This window comes from Erinaceus europaeus, chromosome 4 (assembly GCF_950295315.1).
Source record: "Erinaceus europaeus chromosome 4, mEriEur2.1, whole genome shotgun sequence".
NCBI lineage: Eukaryota > Metazoa > Chordata > Mammalia > Eulipotyphla > Erinaceidae > Erinaceus > Erinaceus europaeus.
This window is the reverse complement of record NC_080165.1, coordinates 19,056,107-19,080,320: the sequence shown is the minus strand read 5'-3', so window position 1 is coordinate 19,080,320 and position 24,214 is coordinate 19,056,107. Positions and strand designations below refer to the sequence as shown.

The 24,214-nt window shown below is 52.8% G+C and overlaps 3 protein-coding genes across 8 annotated transcripts in view; 2 read left to right on the top strand and 1 right to left on the bottom strand.

Annotated features, from left to right (window-relative positions):
- TTLL8 (tubulin tyrosine ligase like 8) overlaps positions 1–720 on the top strand; it is a 48,094-nt gene extending 47,374 nt beyond the window's left edge. The window contains exon 13 of the mRNA XM_060188821.1: positions 449–720. Within this exon, the coding sequence (XP_060044804.1) occupies positions 449–585 (137 nt within the window). The 3' untranslated portion in view covers positions 586–720. The remainder of the gene's footprint in view (positions 1–448) is intronic.
- The window catches only part of TRABD (TraB domain containing), a 196,631-nt gene that overhangs the window by 170,945 nt on the left and 1,472 nt on the right, over positions 1–24,214 (bottom strand). The gene's annotated exons all lie outside the window — the stretch shown is intronic.
- On the top strand, positions 3,375–16,223 carry IL17REL (interleukin 17 receptor E like). 5 transcript variants are annotated; one of them, XM_060190874.1, is made up of 17 exons: positions 3,375–3,500; positions 6,798–6,825; positions 10,756–10,905; positions 11,011–11,108; positions 11,351–11,465; positions 12,366–12,410; positions 12,618–12,757; positions 12,910–12,978; positions 13,059–13,113; positions 13,436–13,599; positions 13,667–13,711; positions 13,953–14,010; positions 14,142–14,314; positions 14,492–14,572; positions 14,775–14,832; positions 15,217–15,242; positions 15,954–16,223. In XM_060190874.1, the coding sequence occupies exons 1-16, from the start codon at positions 3,399–3,401 to the stop codon at positions 15,219–15,221; spliced, it is 1,386 nt and encodes a 461-aa protein (XP_060046857.1). In that variant the 5' UTR covers positions 3,375–3,398; the 3' UTR covers positions 15,222–15,242; positions 15,954–16,223. The 5 variants fall into 5 exon arrangements, with proteins under 5 accessions (XP_060046857.1, XP_060046853.1, XP_060046855.1 ...); XM_060190870.1 differs by having other exon boundaries at positions 10,756–11,108; XM_060190872.1 differs by lacking the exon at positions 15,217–15,242 and having other exon boundaries at positions 10,756–11,108; positions 15,987–16,223.

The window sequence follows — 24,214 nt, the reverse complement described above, 5'->3', positions numbered from 1 at the left end:
TATCTGAGGGTGAGGAGAGATGGTCTTCAGTTAGAGATAGATGAGGAGGAGGGGGCCTGGGCACATCCGCCACCTGTACCTGAACGGCAGAAGGTAGGAAAGTGGATGTGGTCTTGGGGATGAGTGAATGTGACCAGGTACATAGTCTGTGCAGTCAGCTACTCAGCCTGTTTTGGGACATTACGCGCAATTTCATGGATCAGTAGACAAGGTCTTGGGGGGCCGGGGTGGGGGGTGACTTGGTTTGGGGCAGGTGAGCATGGTTAAGCTAGTGAATGAGGTCTAGGGGAGAGTGGGCGTGGTCTGAGGTTGGTGGGCGTGGTCTGTTGCCAGTGGGCGTGGTCTTTTGTGCCTGGGCGTGCACTGTAAGAGATGGGAGGGGCCTAAGGAGGTGGGCTTGATCTCCTGGCTGGTGGGCAAGGTCTCAGCGCCTCTCTCTTTCCCCAAGGGCCGCCAAGGGACCTCCAAGCTTCGTGCCCAGAGTGTCGGGGCCTGTTGCCACCTGCCCAGTCCTGTAAGCACCGCCGCTCCTTCTGCGCTTCTGTGCTGCACGGCTCTTCCTTCGTGCAGATGGACAGCCCGTGACGGCAGGACCAGGCCAGCGCAAGGACCAGGACACCCCTGCCCCGCCGCCTCTTGGAGTTGGCTGATTTCTATGGAAACCTACACGCAGATGCGGGGCCCTGTATACAGAGCTATTTTAGAGAAGCTGAATCTTCACTATGTGTTTTTTGCTTTTCTTTTTTGGTCATCACTGAGACCGCTCTGTGATGACTTTTTCAGATAGAGAGAGAGTGGAAGAGACCACAGCAGCAAAGCTTCCTCCAGTGTGGTGGGGGCCAGGCTCTCACCGGGTTGCGCACCGGCCAAGCAGCGCACTATCCAAGTGAGCTATTTCACTGGCCTTTCACTGTGTGTTTCCTACGTGGGTCCCAGCCAGTCTTGTCTTGGACTCCACACCCGCATCTGTGGCCCCTTCCCTGCACCCTGAGTCTCACATTCACACTCATACCCTGATTCCCACCCTTTACCTCACTCTCCGTACCTGTCACCCACATCCTCTCTAACACCCTTCACCCTGCATCCCCTACTCCACATCCTGCCAGAGGAGAACTCCCACTGTGGGTTGATGAGAGGCACCCAGGCTTCTCCCCAGAAGTCCCCTCCTTCCTAAGCCCCTCCTGGTTATCCATCCATCACTCATTCAACAAGTCTGCTTGCTGCTCAGGCCTGTGCACCATGTGTCTCCTTCCAAGCTGGCGCTGGTGGGGTGGAGTGTGAAGTGAAGGTCTGTCCCCCCACCTCCTTATAGCCCAGCACTGGGCAGGGCGGGTCAGGGGACACCAGCCCAGGATCAGAGCTCTCAGGTTGAGCCCAGGCCCACTAACAGTGGGCCACAGGCAAAGAGGATCTGGGGATAGGGGAGCCCTTGTGGCCTCTTTGCACTCAGGCTGGGGATCTCAGTCCAAAGAGCTACGAACAGCCTGCTCCTTGTGGATTCTGGGAGGGTCTATTGACTCCAGCCCTCAGGAGACAGAGATGAGACAGGAGCCTGTGATGGGGCTCACACCCCCTCTGCTCCCCATGCAGTCTGCTGCTTGCCTGCAGCCCCTCAGCCCCAGGACAGCATACGCAGGGCAGGTGTTGTTCCCTGGCAGGTGGGCCCATGGGGGAACGTGGAAGGGGGCCGGGTAGGAGTGGCCCCAAGAATGTCTGTGGTATTAAAGGAGCATTCTTGTCTTCAAGATGGGGGGAAAGCAAGTTGTGGGGTCACTCCTAGCCTAGAGGGCAGCCTGGCCAGTGCAGCATGAGCCCCTGAGGCCTCAGGTTTTCCTCTCACACTGCTCCCCCCTCCTGGTGATCCCAAGGCTGAAGCTACTTCAGCTGCCTGGCTGAGAACAGGGCCTTGGGGACAGCCACCCCAGTACTCATCAACCTGCTGCTGACCGTGCCACCCTATGGAAGCTAGCAATGGGCTCTAGCCCCCTTGATGTGTGCCCCCAACCACCCAGCAGCACCCATGCACACGCTGGACTGGATGGGGCAAGGAAGTGCTGCCCAGAGTGCCAGGAAGGTGGGATCAGCTGTCTTTTTTTTTTCAATATTTATTATTTTTTAATTTGATAGGACAGAGAAAAATTGAGAAGGAAAAAGAGACAGAGGGAGAAAGAGGGCTGGGGAGACAGCCTAGTGGTTATGCAAGTGACATTTAAGCCTGAGGTTCTGAGAGGTCGGGTTCGATTTCCAGCAGCACTATAAACCAGAGCTGAGCAGAGGTCTGATAAATAATCTATTGAGAGAGAGAGAGAGAGAGAGAGAGAGGAAGCAGCATCTCTTCACTGCTCATGAAGCTTCCTCCCCCCATAGGTGGGGACCAGGGGACTGAACCTTGGTCCTTGGGCATGGTAACTTGTGCCCTCAACCAGGTACAGTACTGCCTGGCAATGACTACTACTGAGCCCCATCTTCTGGAGTGTTAGCCCAGAGAAGGTGGCACTTTAGGTCAGCACCCCCATACTTGGATCCTCAGACCCAGCACGCAGAAGGGGGTCCTTGGCTCTGCACCTCTCTTTATGCCTCCCCCCAGTCATGGGATGGAGCCCACCAGGGACCACATATCCTCGTACCTGCCCAGTAGGTGCAGAAAAATGAGACATGAGGACTCTGGGCCTATGCATGGACGGAGGAACAGGCCACAGGGCCCTTCCTTGGTTCTCTCCTCTCTGGTGCCCTACTGGGATGAAGGGGAGGTGTGGGGCCTCTGCCTGGACACTCCAGGGGAAAGATGGGGTGACTCACTGCCAAAGTCAGACCCCTGAGGCAGGGTGTGGTGTCAGGGTCAGGGACAGGGAGGCAGCCTTGAGCACCCCCAAGGGCTGACACAGTGCTGCTATGCACTCTGGGACTCCTGTCCCAGAGCCATTCCAGAGAGTGTGTGCCTTGGTGGCCGGGACCAGAGCAAGGGGTCTCCACGGGCTGCTCCTACACTTTTGCTGGCTTCATAGAGTTGGACAGTCAGACTACCGGCCATTGCCTGCCCATTCTCCTTCCAAATCTGGGGCCACTCTCTCTACCCCTTCCCCTTAGGGCTAGTATCTAAGAGATGGGGCCACACCCAGGAGCAGGAAGAGGGGTATGCAAGTAAGTCCACAGCCAACTCTGTTCTGGCTCTCAAGCTTCTTGGAGGAGCTCTCTTACCTGCAACCCCAAAGACTCAGACTCCTGTTTGTCTCTGATTCAGCCTCACAGCCAAGCCTCAAGTCTTAGGACTGTCCTTACAGCCCACGTGGCCTTTTTTCTTCCAGAAGGGGGCGTGTCCACCCCAGGGAACTAAGACACAGGGAACTAGGGACGGACACAGTGCGTCTGCCCAGACCACTGCACGCACATGCATCCAGATGCTGCTGGGGGAAGCAGTGGCGCTCCTGTGCCTAACCTGGGTCGCTTACCAGACCCTGGCCCTCCCCCGAATCGCAGAATGTGACCTGTCCTGCACTCAGGTAAAGCCCCTGCTCCTCAGACTCAAATCTTGGAGGGGTCTGCTCCTTCCACAGGTGGACACTACTTGGCATCCTCGGCACCCAAGTAAGAGATGGGTGTGGAAGTGGGAGAGGTCTGGGGAGCTGGAAGTATATGGTGGGGGGCTTGTAAGGTGCCTGGACTGATCTGCCCAGCACACATCTGAAAGCCTGGGGGAGCTAGCCCTGAGACCCACTCACCTGGGGAGGCTGAGGTGGGGGGCAGCCTGGGAGCCCCTTGTTTGCTCAGTGAATCCTGCAGTGTCAGCCAGAGCACAGGGCTTGTGAGGACACACCGGAATGGGAATGCTGTGGGGTGTGTGCTCATTCCAGGCAGAAGCACCGCAGGGCAAGGATGCAGTCGGGATGGGGGTGCCCCAGTTCACACTGTAGGGCAAATGACTCAGAGCCACTCACGGGCATGTTCCCGCAGCACCTGCAGTGAGAAGTGTCTCCCTGCCCCGGGATGGAACAGGCACAGGGGGCCCAGCACCAGCACGGAAGGAAGAGGGGTGTCACGGGGAAAGGCCATGACTTTGCACTAGTCGGGAGAGGGGGCAACAGGAGTGAAACAGCCCCTGCCCTCAGCCCCTCTTTTGTATATGGGAAACCACACAACACAACTAGATCCAGAGGTGGTCATCACCAATGAGGGCACAAGGGGGGTGGGGGACAGGGTGGAAGGGCTCCTCTGCCTTTCAAGTGAGTGGCTCCACCAGCCAGGGACACTGGGGGACACCCAGTCCTCCTCTACAGGGAGGGCAGCTGCACAGATAAGCATGGGAGTTTGTGGGGGCAGAGCTCCCAGGGGCTCATTGTGGGCCAAGCAAACTGGGGCCAGGCTCAGAGGTGCAAGGAAGTGAGGGGCTTGAGGTGCTCCCTCTGGCTGCTGGTGGAAACTGGCTGGAACAGCCTGATCTCTCCCCACATAAAAATGAGGAAAAGGAGGGATCAGGGGGGTGTGACTCGCCGGTGGAGCCAGTGGGATTGGGGGTTGAGGGGAGAAATCAGAGGCCATCTTGGAGTCTGAGTTTGTCTCCAAGTGATGAAGCTAAGGATCTGAGGGTAGATTTTCTGGGAGGAAGCACCTTTGCAGTGTGGGGGCACGGATTCAGGGACGGGTGAGTACTGAATGGCAGTGGGGAAGCATCAACCATGGGCTTACAGTGTTTCTGCAGGGGGTCCCCAGGGGCTGAGGCCTGAAAGACCGCCACTGCCTCAGGGCTGTGGAGAGAAAGACTGCTCAAAGAGAAGGGGTGAGGGAAGAAGGGAGCTTGAAAGGGGGAGGAAAGGGCCTCGCTGTCCCCATGCCAGACACCAGCCTCTGGACTGAGCCAAGCTCCAGGCACTTTGGTGCCAGTCTGGAGACGGGGGGTGGGGGGGGCAGGAGTAGAGAGGAGGGCAGTTTGGGGTTTCAAAGTGGGTCTGGGAAGTGTCTGAACTGCAAAATAAGGAAGAGGAAGTGGTAGCAGGTAGGTAGGGGCCTCTGGACCCCTCTTCATAGCCCCTAGAATCCATGAGTGGGCTGTTCTGAGCCACTGGGGAAAAACCTGGGATGGGAGAAGTAGTCAGAGGTGGGGAGGCAGGGTCACCAAGGGGTCCCAGAGGCAAATCCTAACCACTATTTGGCGGGTCACCGTGCCCTGGGAAGCCCCGGGAAACCCCAGGAAACCCCAGGAAGCCGATGGAAACCCCCATTGATCTAGAAGTGGGTGGCCACTTGTCTGTCCCTGCCCCAGCACCCAGCACCCAGCCCCAGGGCACCCAGCCAGGTCACTCCTGTGTCACCTTCCTCTGTGCTCCCCAGACATCAGGGTCCCTGGATGGCTCCCAGAATACCAGGGTCCATAGGTGTCCTCTGGCCTCTCTTTGTGCCTGCTGACCCCTCTTCCTGTGTCCCTGAGGGGGAAGAAGGCTCAAGGGGACTGTCTTTGTGCTGTTCAGACCCCTTCTGTTCACCGGACACACATTAACAGACCAACAGATATCTGCACAGCAGGCAGGGGTGGGAATTAAAAGATGAGATGGTGAAACGTGGATCAGAAAACAGAAATTACTTGGGGCAGGGAAGTGAGGCATTTAGTTAAGAGTCACTGCCTGTGTGGCTTTGGCTCTCACAAAGGCACCATTTCCAGGTCAATGTTAGCATAGAGGGAGGAGAGGGGAGGAAACTGGCTGAGCTCTGGACACCACTTCCGCAACTTTTCAGTAAATCTTAAAACTTTTCCAAAATTGAAAGTTTATTGAGAAAAAAGATGGAGCAAAAAGTGAATTTTCCCACCACCATCACCCTCTACTGCTGGCCTCACAAATTCAGAGCAAACAGGAACTTATTCTGGCTTCTCCTTGCCAGCAAGACACCCTGGGGTTTCATCTGGAGCGAGCTCCCCCACCTCCCAAACCAGAGCCCAGGGTTATCGCTGCTGTTCCTTCTTTTTTCCACACGGTGTCGCTGTTGAACCGAGCCCGTGCAGTCTTGTGCCCAGGGCAGTGACTACTGCCCAGCTGGTCTGGATTCCTGGATAAAGGGTGCCCATCTCCAAGAACACTCTCTCTGACTATCTGTTCCCATGTTCAGCTGGCCTCCCACCCAATCAGTGTCCATAGGCTGGGCCTTCCTAAGAGAGGCTTGTCCAACCTGGTGCAAACCTCTTCTTTTCTGTTGCCCCTGACATTGGTGTTGCCCCTCAAGTGAAAGAGGTCAGAGTGAGGACAGGAATTACCTAAGGCTCATTGCGTGTCCCAGATGTCCTCAAAGTGGGCTCTTGTCCTAAAGAGGCCTCCTCCACCCCCAACATCTCACATAAAACCAACAGGCTGATGTCTGATTGAGGGGAGGGGGGTTGCTAAGTCTCTCAGAATATAGGCTCCTTGGAGGCAAAAGCTATTTCCAGTACTTTTTTGGGGTTCAGGGTTTCCTCAACAACTAGAAAGAGCCCCCTTCCTTCCACTAAGTATTCAATATGCCTTCTCACTAGGAAAGAGGGCTGTGGAGTCGGGGTGGAGGTGGAGGACTGGAAGAACCCCTGATGTCAGCAGCAGGCAGTTGGGCACAGAGACTGGAGGCCCGAGGGGTTTGGGTCCCTCACTCACACAGTGACTGCTGTGTGTGAAAATCTGGGAAGGACTTTTATGGAGATAGCAGCTCCAGACACCAAGGAGGAGCCAGGGGTCTCTTCAGGGAGGGAGGGGCATGTAAGGGGAGGATGAAGTGTTCTCCCACAGGGCTGGGTCCAGGAGTGGGAAGGCCCCTCATCTGTCTCATTGTTCTGTCCTCAGGGTTTCATCTGCAAGAGTCGTGTGAAGTGTGAGTATCTCTCTGTCTCCCCCCCCCCTTTTGCCTCCAGGGTTATCGCTGGGGCTTGGTGCCTACACTATAAATCCACTGCTGCTGTGGCCACACTTTTTTTTTTTTTTTAAAGATTTTTTTGGATGGGACAGAGAGAAATTGAGAAAGGAGGGGAAGGTAGAGAGGGAGACAGAAAGGTAGATACTTGCAGACCTGCCTCACCACTTGTGAAACGACCCCCCTCAGATGGGGATCAAACCAGGATCCCTATGCTTCCTACTATGTGTGCTTAAGCCAGCACACCACTGCCTGGTCCCTACATGAGTTTATCTTAGATGGAGGATAGTGTCTTGGCCTCCTAGATCTCTTTTCTAGTCACTGGGGCTAGATGGACCCCAAAGTAGCCCAGGCAGCCAGAGTCTCCCTTCTGGGCAGGGAAAGCTGATCCTGCAGTGGCCTCTTGTGCCCACCTCCCAGCAGAGCACCCTGGCACCAACATCTACCCTGGTGTGGACAGGGGACTGACTCCTGGCCAGCATGCAAAGGCACAAATCCCTGTCTTTGGGACGAGGTTCCATTACTTTTATTCTTCGCAGAGCTGGGCCTCACATGTGGGATTTCACCAGTTCTGTCCCCCTGTTTCATTCAGACAAAGAGCGAGGTGGTCAGACACCACAGTACCAGAGCTTCCCCCTAATGCCATGGCAACACCCATGTGATGCCCGGAATGAAACCTGAGTTACGTATATGGCAAGGCACAGGCCCTACCCAGCGAGTATCTCTCCAGCGCAATAAAGTCACATTGTTTCCCATATACCCCCCTGGAAAGATACAGAATCAACATCTCTTCTTACCAAACTGCTTTGCTTGCTCAATCTGGTAACACCTCATTTTAAAACAGCCTGACTGTCTTTTTTTTTTCTTTATTGGGGGATTAATGTTTTACAGTTGACAGTAAATACAATAGTTTGTACATGCATACCATTCCCCAGTTTTCCACATAACATACAACCCCCACTAGGTCCTCTGCCATCCTTTTCTAAGACCTGTACTCCCCACCCACCCCAGAGTCTTTTACTTTGGTGCAATACACAGACTGTCTTTTTTAAAATATTTATTTATTTATTCCCTTTTTGTTTTTTATTGTTGTAGTTATTGATGTTGTCATTGTTGGATAGGACAGAGAGAAATGAAGCGAGGAGGGGAAGACAGAGGGGGAGAGAAAAGTAGACACCTGCAGACCTGCTTCACCACTTGTGAAGCAGCACCCCCCTGCAGGTGGGGAGCCGGGGGCTCCAACCTGGATCCTTCCGCTGGTCCTTGCGCTTAAATTAACCCACTGCGCTACTACCGGACTCCCACTGTCTTTTTTTTTTTAAATATTTATTCCCTTTTGTTGCCCTTTTTTTAAATATTTATTTTATTTATTTATTCCCTTTTGTTGCCCTTGTTGTTTTATTGTTGTAGTTATTATTGTTGTTGTCGTTGTTGGATAGGACAAAGAGAAATGGAGAGAGAAGGGGAAGACAGAGAGGAGGAGAGAAAGATAGACACCTGCAGACCTGCTTCACCGCCTGTGAAGCGACTCCCCTGCAGGTGGGGAGCCGGGGCTCGAACCGGGATCCTGACGCCGGTCCTTGTGCTTTGCGCCACCTGCGCTTGACCCGCTGCGCTACAGCCCGACTCCCCACTGACTGTCTTTTTAAACATTATTTATGTTGACTAAAAGTAATGTAAGTAATGCAGATTATATCAGGAGAAAAGTAAAAATTCCCACCAAAGCCCTCTTTTAAAAACACATTTAGTTACATCAGAAAAGTTGTTCTAGTGAGCTGGGACAGCTCCTCTCTGTCTTCCCCTCCTCTCTCCATTTCTCTCTGTCCTATCCAACAACAATAACAATGACAACAATAACAACTACAAATGCAACAACAAGGGCAACAAAATGGGGAAAATGGCCTCCAGGAGCAGTGGATTTGTAGTACAGGCACCGAGCCCCAGTGATAATCCTGATAATCCTGGAGGAAAAAAATAAAGAGAAAAGAAAAGAAAAGTTGTTCTAAATATATTTGTTGACAACTATGTAGATAAAAAATATTTTATTGTGGCTAGGTGGTGGTGTATCAAGTAAAGCACACATACTAGTATGTGCGAACACCCAGGTTCAAGCCTCCATTCCAACCTGCTAGAGGAAGTTTCTCTGTCTCTCTCTCTTCCTTCCTTCCTTCCTTCCTTCCTTCCTTTCTTTCTTTCTTTCTTTCTTCCTTCCTTTCATTCTTCTTCTCTTCTCCTTCTTCTTTTTTATTGCCTCCAGGGTTACTGCTGGTGCCAGCACTACAAATCCACTGCCCCTGGTGGCCATTTTTTTCCCTTTATATTTTATTTTATTTTATTGTCTATTGTATTTTATTTGATAAGACAGACAAATTGAGAAAGAAGGAAGAGACAGAGAGGGAGAAAGAAAGACCTGCAGCCCTTCTTTACCACTTGTGAAACTTCCCCCTGCAGGTGGGGAGCAGAGCCTCAAATCTGTGTCATTGTGCATGATAGCGTGAGCACTCAGCCGGGTGCACCACCACTAGCTCCTGCTGGGGAAGTTGCATGAACAGTGAGACCTGGGAGGCAGATCTCATGGCTTACACGCACAGCTTCTGGGTTTGCTTCCCTGAACCACATGAGAGCAACAAAGACAAAAACAAACATCATAAATTGGGAGCTGTGGTCTGGTCTGTCTTGATTTCTCTCATACAATTAAAAGGGGAAAGAATATGTCTCTCTGTCTTTCTATCTATTTATGACTGGTTTCAAGAAAATTGATCAAGATCTTTCTCCACATTTCAGCACTCACTGAGTTGCTCTTAGGTCTGTGAGTTTGCACTTTTTATCAAGTTGGGAAAATTTCCATCATTTATTTAAGGTTTTTTTTTTTCATTTCCCCCAGTCCTTCATGGACTCTAATTACATAGGAAGCTATTAAAAAGAGAACCACGCATAAAATAAACGCAATCATGACATTTTCAAAAAAAAAAAAAGAGAACCATTAAATGAATTTAGCAGGGTTTCAGAATACAAGTCTAGGGAGTCGGGCTGTAGTACAGTGGGCTAAGCGCAGGTGGCGCAAAGCACAAGGACCGGCATAAGGATCCCGGTTTGAACCCCGGCTCCCCACCTGCAGGGGAGTCGCTTCATAGGCGGTGAAGCAGGTCTGCAGGTGTCTGTCTTTCTCTCCTCTTCTCTGTCTTCCCCTCCCTCTCTCCATTTCTCTCTGTCCTATCCAACAACAACAACAACAATAATAACTACAACAATAAAACAACAAGGGCAACAAAAGGGAAAAAATAAATAAAATAAATATTTTTAAAAGTATTTAAATAAATAAATAAATAAATAAATAAAACAGAATACAAGTCTAGCTCATAAAAATCAGATGTATTCCCATATATAAATAATGAACCATTGAAACTATCATTTTATAATAGTTCCCCAAATTGTCTAGGTGTAAATCTAGAAAAACACCTGCAGTGTGTGAGAGCATGTATGTGTGTGTATGTGCATGTGTGTGTTCTGGAAACTTCAAAATGCCATTGAAAGAAATCAAAGAAAGCTTACATAAATTGAAAGGCACATTGCGTGCATGAATTTGAAAACACATGAAGTTCCCCCTTAAGTGACCTAAAGTCACTATCCCAGATATGACACCACTGAATTTTGATCCTTACTGTAGAGCTACAGTTGTGCTGTAGCCCCTGGATTCTCTGTTCCGTTTTATACCAGCAACAACCACATACATCATCACCACAACCATTGTGTTTAGTTTGGGACAGCTTCCCCAGCGCACTGGGGCTAGACAGTGAGGTCCCCTCTCCAGACTGTGAGTCTCAGAGTGCCCTCGCTGGCAAAACCTCCTCCAGGCTCCAGGCTCCAGGCTCCCTGTCCTTCCCTCCTCAGGGAACATCTTCAACAGCTTCTGCCGTCCACCTCCAGCATCCCTGCCTGAGTCCGTCCTCAAGGGCCTGACGCTCTCCACCGCCATGAAATGTGCACCCTACAATAACTGCTCTCTGCTCCTGCGTGTGCAGGCCTCCCTCACACTGCACGGTGAGCACAAGCCCTGCTGGTACTCAGGATGCTTCACAGGGAGGAAGGGAGCAAAGGGTGCCTGGCCTGGTCTGACGAGCCCTGCCTGTCCCCTCCTGCACCCAGAGGGTCTGCGGGGCCTGGAAGCCTGCTCCATGAACACTAACACCCAGGAGACAGTGTGTCAGAGTGTGCGGATCTCCGGGGTGCCCAGCCAGCTGCAGGTACAGATGTCCAGGGAGTCCCTGCAGGTGAGGTCAGGTCCCTGTCTGGATCTGCTGGTCCAGTCAAATCTTGGCAGAGCAACAGCTGTCCCTTGGCCTCCCTCCCCTCCTCACTGCCTTTGCCACAGCTTGTCCCAGATCCCCCAGAATGGGAACCCTTCTCCGTGGGCCCCCAAAGCTTTCTCCTGGAGTGGGTAGACAGAGGCCCCAGATCCCCCTGGCTTATACCTGTATCTGCCCAGTTCCAGGTACAATTTAACTGTTTCAAGGTGAGCGCAGCCCAGAGTCTCTACATCACCCTGAGGACTATCCCCCACTTCTGTGGCGTCCAGATAAACCAACTATACCACGTGGAAGGTGGGAGCCTCATGTCTGCCTGCACACAGCTGCTGCCCAGCCTCTAGGGACTGACCTGGGCAGGATTTGCCCAGGGAAGTGATAGGGCCTGTGGTGGACAGCTTCTTTCTTCCTTCCTTCCTTCCTTCCTTCCTTCCTTCCTTCCTTCATTTCTTTCACTCTTTCTTTTAAGTTATTGATTTATTAAAGGTCTGGAAAATTATAAGAATTATAATTCTATATCACACTCAATAACAAAGTTCTGAGCCTTCCCCCAGTGATAACCACCATAGTTCTCACAATCTTAGAGAAAGTTTTTTCTTCTAGTTTATGAATCTCAATTTCCTATATCCCACACATGAGCAAAACAATCCCATAGTCATCTTTCACTTCCTCACTTACTTCATGAAGCATAATTATCCCCAGTTTCATCCATTTTGTCCCAAGGGACATAAAATAAAGCTGCCTATTTAAATATTTTTGCCCTTTTTTAATTGGGCTATTTGGACTTGTTGTAGTTGAACTGTATGATTTCTTTACAGATGTTTGTTATCAGCCTCTTGTCAGGTGTTGGTATGTGATGTGAAGCTACCCTGTTTGTTGCTGGGTTGCCTTTCTGTCCTTGCAGAATTTTCTTTCAATGTGTAGAAGCTTTTTGATTTGATGTAGTCTCATATATTTAAATTTTGTTTTAGTTTCACTTGCCATGATAAGACAGTTTCCAGTAAGCACATTTTGATCCATGTGTGGTCACTGCTCCCTGGGGAGGAGACACTTCTGGGAGCCATACGGGCAGAGACCCAGTGGGGAGGGGCGGGGAGGGGCCATACGGGCAGAGACCCAGCAGAGACCCAGTGGGGAAGTGCGGTGAGGAGACTCTGGGGACAGAGCAGGCCACGTGCCATTGTCTGTCATTTTCAGACTGCAGAGATGAAGACATGAAGAGGAACTTGCCCGACTGCTTCGGTGAGGCCCCCTCCTCAGGCGGGACCACAGTCCCAGCAGCCTCTGAGAAGACCCTCAGGTTGGGGCGGTAACAACACACTGTCCCATGGGAGTCCTCTCCCCACCCTACCTGCGAAATCATAGTCGCTCCTCCAATGGGAAGGGTCCAAATGCCTCTAGGTTCTCAGTTCCCATGGCCATGGGGTCCCACCTGGCGCCCTCCTACAGCCCGGAAGCTCACCTACCAGGTGGACCGCAGCCACAAGGTCATTCTGGCACAAGTGCATGAGGCCCCAGGGAGCCTCGACTTCTACCTTCGGCTCTGCCTCAGGTGGTTCACCTGCGAGGACGTGGGAGTCCTGGTGCGGGTGAGATGCCTCAAGCCTCCTGCTCCTGCTCCTCGCCACACCTGCCCCAAGGCTAAGTCCCTGCCCTTCAGACTCAAGCCCCACCCCACACAAGCAAGATCCCGCCCACTAGCCCCACTGGTCCCAGTCCCTAAACCCTCTGCCTTCTGCAGGTGACAGCTGACAGAACCTCCACAGTCTCTCTACCCTATAACCAAGAGCTGCCGTGCCTGTGCCTTGAGGTTGGTTGGGTTGTCCCCTGAGAGGGGACAACGGGGTGGGCAGCTCCTCCCACCCCCACTGACCACAGTCCCTCTTCCAGGGCTGGTCTGCAACCCCCGACGCTGTGCGTATCCAGATCTGCCCCTTTGAAAATGGCAAGTGTCCTTGGGTGTTGGGAATGGACACAGAAAGGTGGGAGAGGGATGAGCCAGTGCCCAGCTGGGGAGCTTACAGGGGCATGTGAAACCTGGGGGCAGCCCCGTGAGCCAGGAGAGCCTTGATCAAGTTTCTGCAGGTGACAAGTGCACATGGTTGTGTCCTCTCCCCCCAGTGACTCAGCACACACATGCCACATGTGTCCTCCACCCACAGCACTGGACCTGGTCCCAGGGCCCAGTCAGCCAGCAAATGCTAAGCCCTGCTGGCAGTTAGAATAGATTACAGCTGACTGGAACCTGGGGGCGGGGGTCCCCACAGACACAGAGGCACTGTGGGATGCCATCCAATACCACCCCGGGAGCCAGGCACTGAGCTGGGAGCCTGCCTGTCCTGTGAGTGGGCACGTGAGCCTGTGTTGGCACCCAAGGCCAGGGACCCACTGCCAAGAGCTAGAGCACTCACGCCGGCCTGTGCAAAGCAGGGTGAGTGGCTGCAGGTGGGGAGGGGTGGGCATGCATAACCACAGCCTGACTAGAGCCCTGACCTCAGGTGCAGTACCTCCTGGTGGACCCCCAGCCCCAGCTCTGCCTGAAGGTGAGTGGACAGACCCAGCCTGCCATGCACACTGCTGGCACTTGGGGAGGGGAAGAGGGAGGCAGGTGGCAGTGCCCAGGGCTGCAGCAGTGCCCCCATACCTTGCCCAGGCCCTGTAGCCCAGACTCCCTGGGACCCTCCTCTGGGTCTGACAGCGGGTGGAGCTTAAGGAGCAGCTCCCCCTTTCCTCCCTGACCCCCCCAGTCACCCTGCCGTCCACACCCCCTCCATCCCTCTGCAGTTCTCCACCAACCTGAGCTTCTGGATCAGATGCCCTTTTGAACGGTGGCGCAGCCCAGGTGAGCTCTTTGCGAGCAGAGGGGGAGCAGACTTTGCAGGTGGCTGGTCAGGGGAAGTATGGTAATGGGGAGCTGGGTTAGCAGGGAAGGTAGTTGTGTGGTGTCCTGGGCTCACCCCAGCATCCTCACAGCCTGGAAGATGATGGTCCAGCAGGCACCCTCTCAGAGCCCCATCCGGGTCACCTTCTTCTCGAGCAGCCCTGCCCATTTCCAAGTGCGCCTCTGTCACCAAAGGAAGCCAGGACCCCCTACGTGCTACCCAGCTCTCCAGGCCACTCCCCTCCCTCTGGCCACTGGCAGCCAGGTGGAGTGGGCACCACCCAAGGGAATTCGGCTGGCCCTTCACTGCTCTCCCACCTGGGCCCTGAGCCAGCCCCTGGAGGCTGCCTGCCAGGGAGGGGCATGTGTGCATATGGGATGGGGACACGGTGCTCCCCACTCTTTCCTCCACTGCCTGTGACGTCCCCCACTCCCTTCCCAGGGGGAGCTCACAGCAGAGCCTCCAGTGGCCTTTGTGGACATTCCAGGGGATGAGGTCTGTGCACCTGGCACCTGCATCCAGGTGGGTGGAGCTGCCTCTATCTCTTCTACTCCCCAACCTCACATTCCCTGTCATCAGCTGACAGGGGAGTGCTGCCTCTCCAGAGCTCTGGCCAGAGCTGGGGGCCCCTCCAGCCCAGCAGCATCGTCAGGTCATTCCTCAGGGATCAGGTGGGTGTAGGGGGAGCGCGCGCCATGCTGACTCTGCTGCTTGGCACCTACAGGGCTGGAGAACCGACGTGCACTTCTCTGCCCCCCAGCAGCTGTGTGACCCCAAGTGCTGTGAGTGCCCAGGATGGGGGTGGGGGAATACAGTGGGGCATGGGCACCAGGGGCTGCAGGAGGCTGAGGGCTGGATCGCTTCCTCCACTAGGAATCTGACCCAGCATCACCTGTGTCCTGCTGCCGGCGTGGGTGTGGCCAGTGGTGCACCGGTGGGGCCTGATTCAAGTGGGCTCACCTGGGGGTGCATGGGGCTCTTGAGTCTGGGTGGACTCCCCCAAAGTGGGGCAATTGCCTGCTGCCCACAGGCACTGGCTCCCTCTTGTCCCCCACTTGCACTGTGGAGGGCAGACTGAGGAAGTGCACCCCCAAACAAGGTTGGTGCTCAGTAGCCTGAGCCAGCACCCGTTTCTCTCTCCCCAATTCTCATCCATGGAACAACAGCCTGAGGCCAGGAGACTCAAAATCATGTAGGTACTGAGGTCGGTGGGGTGCACTGGGGCAAGAGAAAGCTTACATTTGGACACCCCAAAACTCTTACAGGAAGTCCAGACATGGGGATCTCCTCTAACACCAAGTTAGAGGGTCTGCCTCCCTTCTTTCTTTGCCAACCCATGGGGTTCAGGAAGGGACTGAGACCCCTCCTCTGACAGAATGTTGGGGCCAACTGTCCCTTCCCGAGGTGCTCTAGCCCCTGCTCTGCCTCAGCTTGGCCCAGTCTCCCTCTAAACAACACCCCTGGCTCTGAGAGTAAAGACCCAGCCCCAGTCTGATGGCACCAGAGCCTTCCCAGGGCCTCAGGTACAGGAGTGACCTCACCTTTGCTACAACTGACCAGACAAGGGAGGCCGGGGCACTTCTCCCTTGCACCCACACCAGCCGGACTGTGTATGCTGAGTGGTCCTCTGGCGCCCACACTGGGCCACCCCCAGCATTCCCCACACCCAGCTCCCACCTTTCCCTCACAGTCCCTTCAGGGACACTAGTGCCACCCAGAGCACCAACCCTGGACCCTTGCACCAGCCACCCCAGAGACCAGGAAACCTGCCGTTGCTTCACATACAACCCCCACCCAGGCCAGGCCAGTGGGGTGGCTTCAGGGTCACCTGGTGGGCTGTGCCATCTCTGCTCTTGAGGGACTCCTGACCTTACTTACTGTGTCGCTTCTGTGCCACGTGCAGAGGTCTCTCTGCTGTTGGCTTCTCTGTTCACAGAACCATGGTGCTGGCTCCTAAACCTCAGGCCACCCCTGCTGAGCTGTGTTCTGATGTCGGTGTCATCTCCACCTGGTCCCTGGCCATCAGTGACGTGCTTGCTCTTCTACCTCGGGGCTCTGGCTCCACTGTCCCCTCTTGTACCTTCTGTGCCCACCTTGGTGGGGATTGCTCACAAATGACTCGGGCCATGGGCAGAACCCGCATGCCCCCCTCAGTAAATGCCTGTCCACCTGACTTGCCTCTTCCCTTGAGGACAGAGATGGGGCCTGCAGGGCACCACTGCTCCTAAGGTAGTGTGGGTGGAGGTAGGGGGATTATGAGACTCAAGTGCACCTATCAAAATAGGGCTGCAAATGGGAAGTGCCACCAGCTACAGGCTGGAACCTCAGAAGGCAAATGAAGTCTGCCCCCACCCTCCTGTGCTAACAGGCAGCCTGCCCCTTGCATATGTGATAGGGGAAGGCCCCCCATATCTCTGCCACACTCCCACCTGGCCCGAACACCTATCTCTCCTAAAGATTTTCAGGGGTGTCCCAACACTTCCTGGAAGCCCCTCACCCCACCAGGGACTGACACACTGGCCCTCATGAGGTCTAGACACAGGGTTGCCCTGAGACTTGGCCAGGGCAGAGTGGGGTCCCTGCTAGTAAACTTGATGTTGATGTTACGGTATATACTGACACCCTGTTCCTGCTTCTTCAAAGATGACAGGGGTCAGGGGCTGGGAAGATAGGCAAGGGCATGGGGGGGGAATGAAGGAATGGGAGCAGTGGAGACATGATACAGGAAGTGAATACAGAGGTGGGTTCTCATTGAGGAGTCAGGGCAAGGGTCCTCTGGAGACATTTCTTTGACCCCTGGTGGCACCTCCCCACTGCAGCACAAGTCATCTTGGGGGATCCAGGTCGGTTCTGACCTGTATGGACTGCCCAAATTCCTAATCCCAACCCTGGGTCACCAGGAACACCCCCAGCAGGACCCTTACCTCTGTCCCAGGCCACCCTGGGTGTCTGAAGTGAAGAGTGTGAGAATCTGGGGAGGGCCTGTGGATGGCCAAGTGCAGGCTTCTTTAAGACTTGTTTATCCCAAAGATGGAGGAAACTTCTTCTTCTTCTTCTTCTAGCGTTTGCCCTTCTTCCGTAGCCAGTCAACAGCGTCAGGTTGAGCCTGATGTAGAGTTTCGAGACCTCCTTTGAATCTGTAGAGGTGGCAGTCGTTGACTATGTGGGTCATAGTCTGTCTGTAGCCGCAGGGGCAGTTCGGGTCGTCTCTGGCTCCCCAGCGATGGAACATAGTGGCGCACCGGTCATGGCCTGTTCTGAGGCCCAGGCACAACCAATGACTATGCTCCTTTCCAGTATCCAGCATGCTGGGGGTGGGGGTGGGGGGCAGTGGCGGCCCTCTGCCCTGCTGCTGGAGGAGTCACAAAGGCAAGCAGTGTGGGTTCTGAGCTGAAGTTCCAGTTCTACATCAGGGCGAATCTGGGACACTCCAACCCTGTGGCCTGACAGACTCACTGCCTCGGCCTTCACCTGTCTGCTCCCACCCCACCAGATCATTTGCGTTTCAGATCTCAAGATGGCCAAGAGGTAGCAAGGTCATCCACATTGGGCACCACAGTTAAACTGGGGTGAGACTTCAGACATCTCCATGCCTTGTCCATGCCTTCCTCTAGCAGAGACTGGCAGGGAGATACTGGCAGAAACAGACACTGATAAAGGCCCTACACCCTGTTGCTGGGAACCTCACCTGGGTCTGGCTGGGCTCCTCTGGTGATGCCCAGCTGAATTCAGATCATCAGTCACCGTACCTGGAGTGACCTTTGCATGGGGAAAAGGACCACAAACAGGCTAAAAATGTAAATTATATGGGATGCCCAAGGCCAGTGGTGGTGGGTCAGGAAAACACGTAGGTATGTGAGGAGGGGTGCCATTTAAATCAGGGCAGAGGGCAATCTAGATACGGGTGGGGGCTCAGGGAGAGAGCATAAACCTTATGCCAAAGACATTGATGCCTGAGGTTCTGAGGTTCCAGGGATTGATGCTGGGCAGTACTTTAGGTGTGTGTGTGGGGAAGGGGGGTTGCAGGGAGTCTGGGAAAGCCTAATACTGGCAACATGGGAGCAGACTGCAAAGGCCAGGCCTGGCTCTGAGGCATCCATGACTGGTGAGAGGTGATGGCTGACCGGTGGGGCCATGAGTAAGAGACCAACCATCCGGCTTTAGCAGCTGCAGGGCAAAACTACAGGAATTGAGATGGGGCCAGAGCAGTAGAAATTGATATTTGGAGGGCCTGGTGGTGGCGCTCCTGGTTAAGTGCACATTACCATGTGCAAGGACCCAGGTTCAAGCCACCATTTAGTCTTACATGATTTGAGGACCTCAATTCCATCATAATTGCCTTTCACAGCATGTAGATGATTTTTTTAGTATACCTTTTTATTTTCTCCTTCCATTTTCTGTATATTTTTATTTCTTTTTTAATTCTTAATTGTTTTATTGGGGATTGCAATAAAAATCTTAAACTTATAACAGCCTGGCTCCGAGAATACCTCTTTGTTTGTTTCCCCACCTATGAGGAAAGCTTCACAAGAAAAGCGGTGAAGTAGTGCTGCAAGTGTCTCTCTGTCCTCTATTCCCCCTTTCCTCCCAATTTCTCTCTATCCTATCATATTGAATAAATAAAGTTTAAAAATCTTAAAAGAAGAAGTTGGTGGTGTTTGGACATGGTAGATTTGAGCTGATCATTAGACATTCATTCATTCATTCATTCATTCACCAATGCTTAATTGGCGCCTGCTATGTACCCACTCCCTCAGTAAACAAGACAGACAGCTCCTACCTACATGTCACTAATTGTATTGTAAATCTGTAATGCCTCCCCACTAACACAGCATGGGGAGACAGTTCCCTACCCAAGGTAGGGACAGTGGCATAGCTATGAAAATAAGCAAGTTATCTAGGGAGGGCCATGCAGAAAGGGAGGGAGTGGCCATGGGGACAGAGTGGCAAGGTATGTATGTCTCTTTGCAAGGACGTGAAGTAGATGAAGGAGTAATGAATGCCAATGGCACAAACAAAAAGTAAATCTTCTGCCAATCCAGTGAATCATCTCCACAAAGGCGGGGGGTGGGGGTAGGCAGAGATTGCAGAGTATAAGGAGATTGCAAAGACAAAACTCTCATATTTTTTGTATGAGCTGGGCAGATAGAACCATTCCATATAAGATCTCAAGAAAATTTATGTCAAAAGTCATTCAACTTAGGGGCTGTGCAGTAGCGCAGTGGGTTAAGTGCACATGGTGCAAAGTGCAAGGACCGGGGTGAGGACCCGGGTTCGAGCCCCTAGCTCCCCACCTGTAGGGAGGGTCACTTCACAAGCAGTGAAGCAGGTCTGCAGATGTCTGTCTTTCTATCTCCCTCTCTGTCTTCCCCTCTCTCGATTTCTCTCTACCCTATCCAACAACAATGACAGCAATAACAGCAACTATAGTAATAACAACAACAATGATAAACAACAAGGGCAACAAAAAGGGGAAAAAGTAGCCGCCAGGAGCAGTGGAATCTTAGTGCCGGCACCAAGCCCCAGCAATAACCCTGGAGGCACAAAAAAAAAGTCTTTCAACTTTCTTCAGTTACTGTTTGCATGGGATGACTTAACCCATCAGTTCACTTTTAACTTTTGTGTTTTTGTATTTGAGGTGAATCTCTGGACATTGTATAACTGGATCATTTTTTCTATGCACTCTGCCAATCTCTACCATGGAAATGAGAGTTTGATTCATTTACATCTAAAGTGATTCTTTAAAAGATTTGTGGCTACCATTTAGTCTTACATGATTTGAGGACCTCAATTCCATCATTATTGCCTTTCACAGCATGTAGATGATTTTTTTTTAGTATACCCTTTTTAATTTCTCCTTCCATTTTCTGTATATTTTTATTTCTTTTTTAATTCTTAATTATTTTATTGGGGATTGCAATAAAAATCTTAAACTTATAACAGCCTGGCTCGACGAATACCTCTTTGTTTGTTTGCAGGTGATTTTGTTTTTGCCACTGGGCTTCACTGTTCTAGGTCAACTTTTTCACATAGAGATGGTTTTGAGAGTACACTGGTCATGCAAAAGAGTTTCATATCTGAGCCTCCAGGGTCCCAAGACCACCATATGCTAGAGTTGAGCAGGGCTCCAGTAAGAAGGAAAGGGAGGAGGGGGAGGAAGAGAAGAAGGGGAGGCTAAGAAGAAGAGGAAGGAGAAGGAGAAGGAAGAGGAGGGTGGAGAGACACTACAACAGTAAAGCTTCCTCCAATTCAGCAGAGCCAGGACTCAAAGCCGGGCGGCACTCAGAGTAAAGCAGGCACACTATCCAGGTGAGTGCTTTTGCTGACTCCTAATTTAGTTTCAATAAACTAAATTAAACCTTCACACCCCCATCCCGATGGGCAAGTAGAGATCCTGTAGCTTTGACTGGCCAGGCTTTAGGGGAGCAATCTTGCTGGAGCAGGTTTGGGGTGGTAGGGAACAGAAGTAAGGCACAAAGGCACCTTTCCAGTGCAGTTTCCGAAGAACAAAGAGATGAATGGTACCTCTTGTTCCTGGGGACCGTGTCACTTTAGCACCTTAGCAGGCTGTCAGATCCCTGTGGGAGCTCTTATCTTCTGTGATGAGATGCATCTGAGAGGTTTATCAGAAAGAAAAAAAAAAAAAAAGGGAGTCCTTGGGTGGTAACGCAGCGGGTTAAGCACAGGTGGTGCAAAGCTCAAGGACCAGCTAAAGGATCCTGGTTCGAGCCCCCGGCTCCCCACCTGCAGGGGAGTCGCTTCACAGGTGGTGAAGCATGTCTGCCAGTGTCTTTCTCTCTCCCTCTCTCTGTCTTCCCTTCCTCTCTCCATTTCTCTCTGTCCTATCCAACAATAATGATGACAATAATAACTACAACAATAAAAAAACAACAAGGGCAACAAAAGGAAATAAATATTTTTTAAAAAGAAAAAAAAAAAAAAGACTGGGAGCCTTTCCCCGTACAAGGTCTGGAAGGGATGTCCAGCCCTTATGTCAGAGGAAGCAAGAAGTGAGAGGTGTGGTCCCAATTCCTTTCTTGAGCTGGGCAGGGAGGGGGACCACTAGGGTAGCAGTGGGGCCTCCAAAAGGCAGCCCCCCAGGGTGGCTGTGACACCCTGACCTCTCCGCCTATCCACCAGCCCCCCCAACAGCTGTGCAGGCTTCCAATCCCCTGGGTTCCACCTCTTCCAGCCAAACATGTGAAGAGCTTTCTGCTTCCTGCACAGGACACTGACTGCTTCCAACTGAAATTTGATTAATTTAGAATGCTGCTTATTGGGGGTCAGGCGGTGGCACAGTGGGTTAAGCGCATGTGGCACAAAGCGCAAGGACCGGCGTGAGGATCCCGGTTCGAGCCCCCAGCTCCCCACCTGTAGGGGAGTCACTTCACAGGCAGTGAAGCAGGTCTGCAAGTGTCTGTCTTTCTCTCCCCCTCTCTGTCTTCCCCTCCTCTCTCCATTTCTCTCTGTCCTATCCAACAACGAACAACATCAACAATGGCAATAATAGTAACCACAACGAGGCTACAACAACAAGGGCAACAAAAGGGGGAAAAAATGGCCTCCAGGAGCAGTGGATTCATGGTGCAGGCACCGAGCCCAGCAATAACCCTGGAGGAAAAAAAAAATGCTGCTTATTTTCTTAAGAGACTTTAAGAATATCTTTTAAAAATCTACTTATTTATTGAGAGGCAGAGAGTGGCAGCCAGGGCACCCACTCCCACTTATGCAGGATCAGGGAGGAAACTCAAGACCTCACAGGAGCACGGCCTGTACTCTACCCACTGAGCCACTACCCCAGTCTCCTGGGTCTTCCCTCCCTCCCTCCCTTGCTCCTCTCTCTCTCTCTTCCTTTCTTTTTAAATTTATTTTCCCTTTTGTTGTAGTTATTGTTGTTGTCACTGATGTTGTCATTGTTAGATAGGACAGGGAGAAATGGAGAGAAGAGGGGAAGACAGAGAAGGAGAAAGAGAGACACCTGCAGACCTGCTTCACCGCCTGTGAAGCGACCCCACTGCAGGTGGGGAGCCAGGGGTTCAAACCAGGATTCTTATGTGCGGGTCCTTGAGCTTTCTGACACCTGCACTTAACCAGCTGCACTACCGTCCCACTCACCCTTTCTTTCTTTCTTTCTTTCTTTCTCTTTCTTTTTTTTTTGTTTTTTTTAAGTCCAACCTACCCATTTCTTTCTCTCTCTCTTTCTTCCTTCCTTCCTGTCTTCTCTCTCTCTCCTGTCCTTCCTTTCTTTCCTTCTTCTCTTTCTATCTTTCTCTCCACCCTATGTACATTTAAACATTGTTTTCTGCCTCATTGGGCTTGAGTGGATTGTGAGAGGGCTGTGAACCTTGGTGAGGATGCTCTGGGGGATGCTGCAGTGTGAAGATGCTGTGTGTGTGTGTGTGTGTGTGTGTGTGTGTGTGTGTGTGTGTGTGTACAGACAGTACCCCAGGAGGGCGTGGGCAGAGGATACAGAGCTGGACACTGGATGGGAAGAGAAAATGCAGCCTCTGAACTAGGGGGTTGCCTGGAGAGAGGCCCAGGCGCCGCCCCCCCACATACTCCCCACACCAAGATGTGAATACTGAAAAGTGGCTAAGAGATATGAGAGATGTCAAGGAGGGAACCTGGGGTTTGGAGATCGCCTGCACCACACTGAGCGTGATGTGAGCCCAGCAGTGACCCTTGCGGAAGGCTGTGCCCGCAGAGTGCCCCCCTTCTCCAAACCTTTTAGAGGTGATAAGGACAAACCCACCCAGAGTTCGGGGCAGGTGTAATGGAACACCTGTCCCTTGCAGCCCTTCCAGTGAGAGCCAGTGTGATTTAGAGGCTTGGGAAGTGTCTTTTGTGGCTCCAAACCCCCCCCCCCTCCACACACACACACTCTTTGCCATCATGCCCCCAGAACCTGCACCTCTGAGCCTGCACTTCAAGAGCACTCCCTGAGTTTGTAGTCCTGGCTCTGCTTAGAGCCCCAGGGGCCAGAGACCCGAGCCAGGAGGTGGGGAGGGCGGCTTAATAATCTCCGTGGTGCCTCCCCCCCGCCCCAGATCGAAGCCAGGTTTCCACCTCCCTGCCTTCCCGTAGGCAGCGGGGCACAGATGGGGGTTGGGCGAGGGAGCAGCTGCTGGGGCGGATCCCGCGACCTCTGACCGGTGGCAGGAGGGAGGCTGTCCCTGGGGACGGAGCTCAGGCTTGACTCGCAGGCCCTGGAGGGCCAGGGAAAGGGGCCGCAGCTGTTGTGGGGGAAGGGGCGTCCCCCGTGGCTTTTTCAGACCCCTGTTGGGTTGAGAGGCGGTTGGTGGGGCGGGGGGTGAACACAGTGCATGCTACACCGGAGGCGGCGGGGACCTGGCTGGCTCCAGGCTCCAGGGCCCGCGCCTCTCCTCCCCTCCCCGCACCAGCTTTGGTTTTCATTGGGGGAAACATCTTTGTTGTCACAAGCCCCCAGGGTCTGATACACGTGTCTTTCTCAGCGGATCCACCCCAGACCTGGCCCTCATAGTGACCTCTCCCCTCCCACCCGCGGAGCTGGGTGCACCCCCCAACCACATTCGTTCCCTGGCAGAATGAGGGGTCCCTAGCTGACTAAGGTCTAAATCAGGCTTACTGACCCCCGCCCCAGTCTGCCCAGGTCTCCCTAGTTCCCCAGAAAGTGCATCCTCCTGTCACTCAGCAGCCTCTCCTCAAACATAAAACTGGATGTAAACTGTCAAAACAACCGGTCAGGACTCTGGAAGCTCAACTGGGAGGTGTTAATTCAAGATATATGCCTGCACACGAGGTGAGGTCAGAACAGAGACTCTCATTGCCCCCACTCCAACCACGTCCCGCTGCGTGTGTATGTGAGGGTGGGGTGGGGGGATTGAATGACGCAGCAACACAGGCACACCCCGCCTTCACCCTCAGGGCTCACGCAATGGCCTGCAATCCGTAGTGGTACAATGTTTTGCTTATCTAATTTTTCATTAGCATGCATTGAAGTTAACTTTTTTGTTTTGGTGTACACACACATACCACCGTGTAAGCACACACACACACACACACACCTCTGGGCTACCAAGGATATGTTCTTCATAACCACATTTAAATCTTTAAAAAAATTCATTTATTAATCAGAGAACCAGAGCACCACTTTGGCTCATGTGATGCCAGGTATTAAACTCA

Excerpts from the sequence above, each read along its gene's own strand:
- IL17REL (XM_060190870.1), top strand. The coding sequence starts at position 3,399 with ATGCTGCTGGGGGAAGCAGTGGCGCTCCTGTGCCTAACCTGGGTCGCT. Across the intron at positions 11,466-12,365 it reads CCAACTATACCACGTGGAAG|ACTGCAGAGATGAAGACATG; the intron begins GTGGGAGCCTCA and ends TGTCATTTTCAG. Across the intron at positions 13,600-13,666 it reads GCCGGCCTGTGCAAAGCAGG|GTGCAGTACCTCCTGGTGGA; the intron begins GTGAGTGGCTGC and ends CCCTGACCTCAG.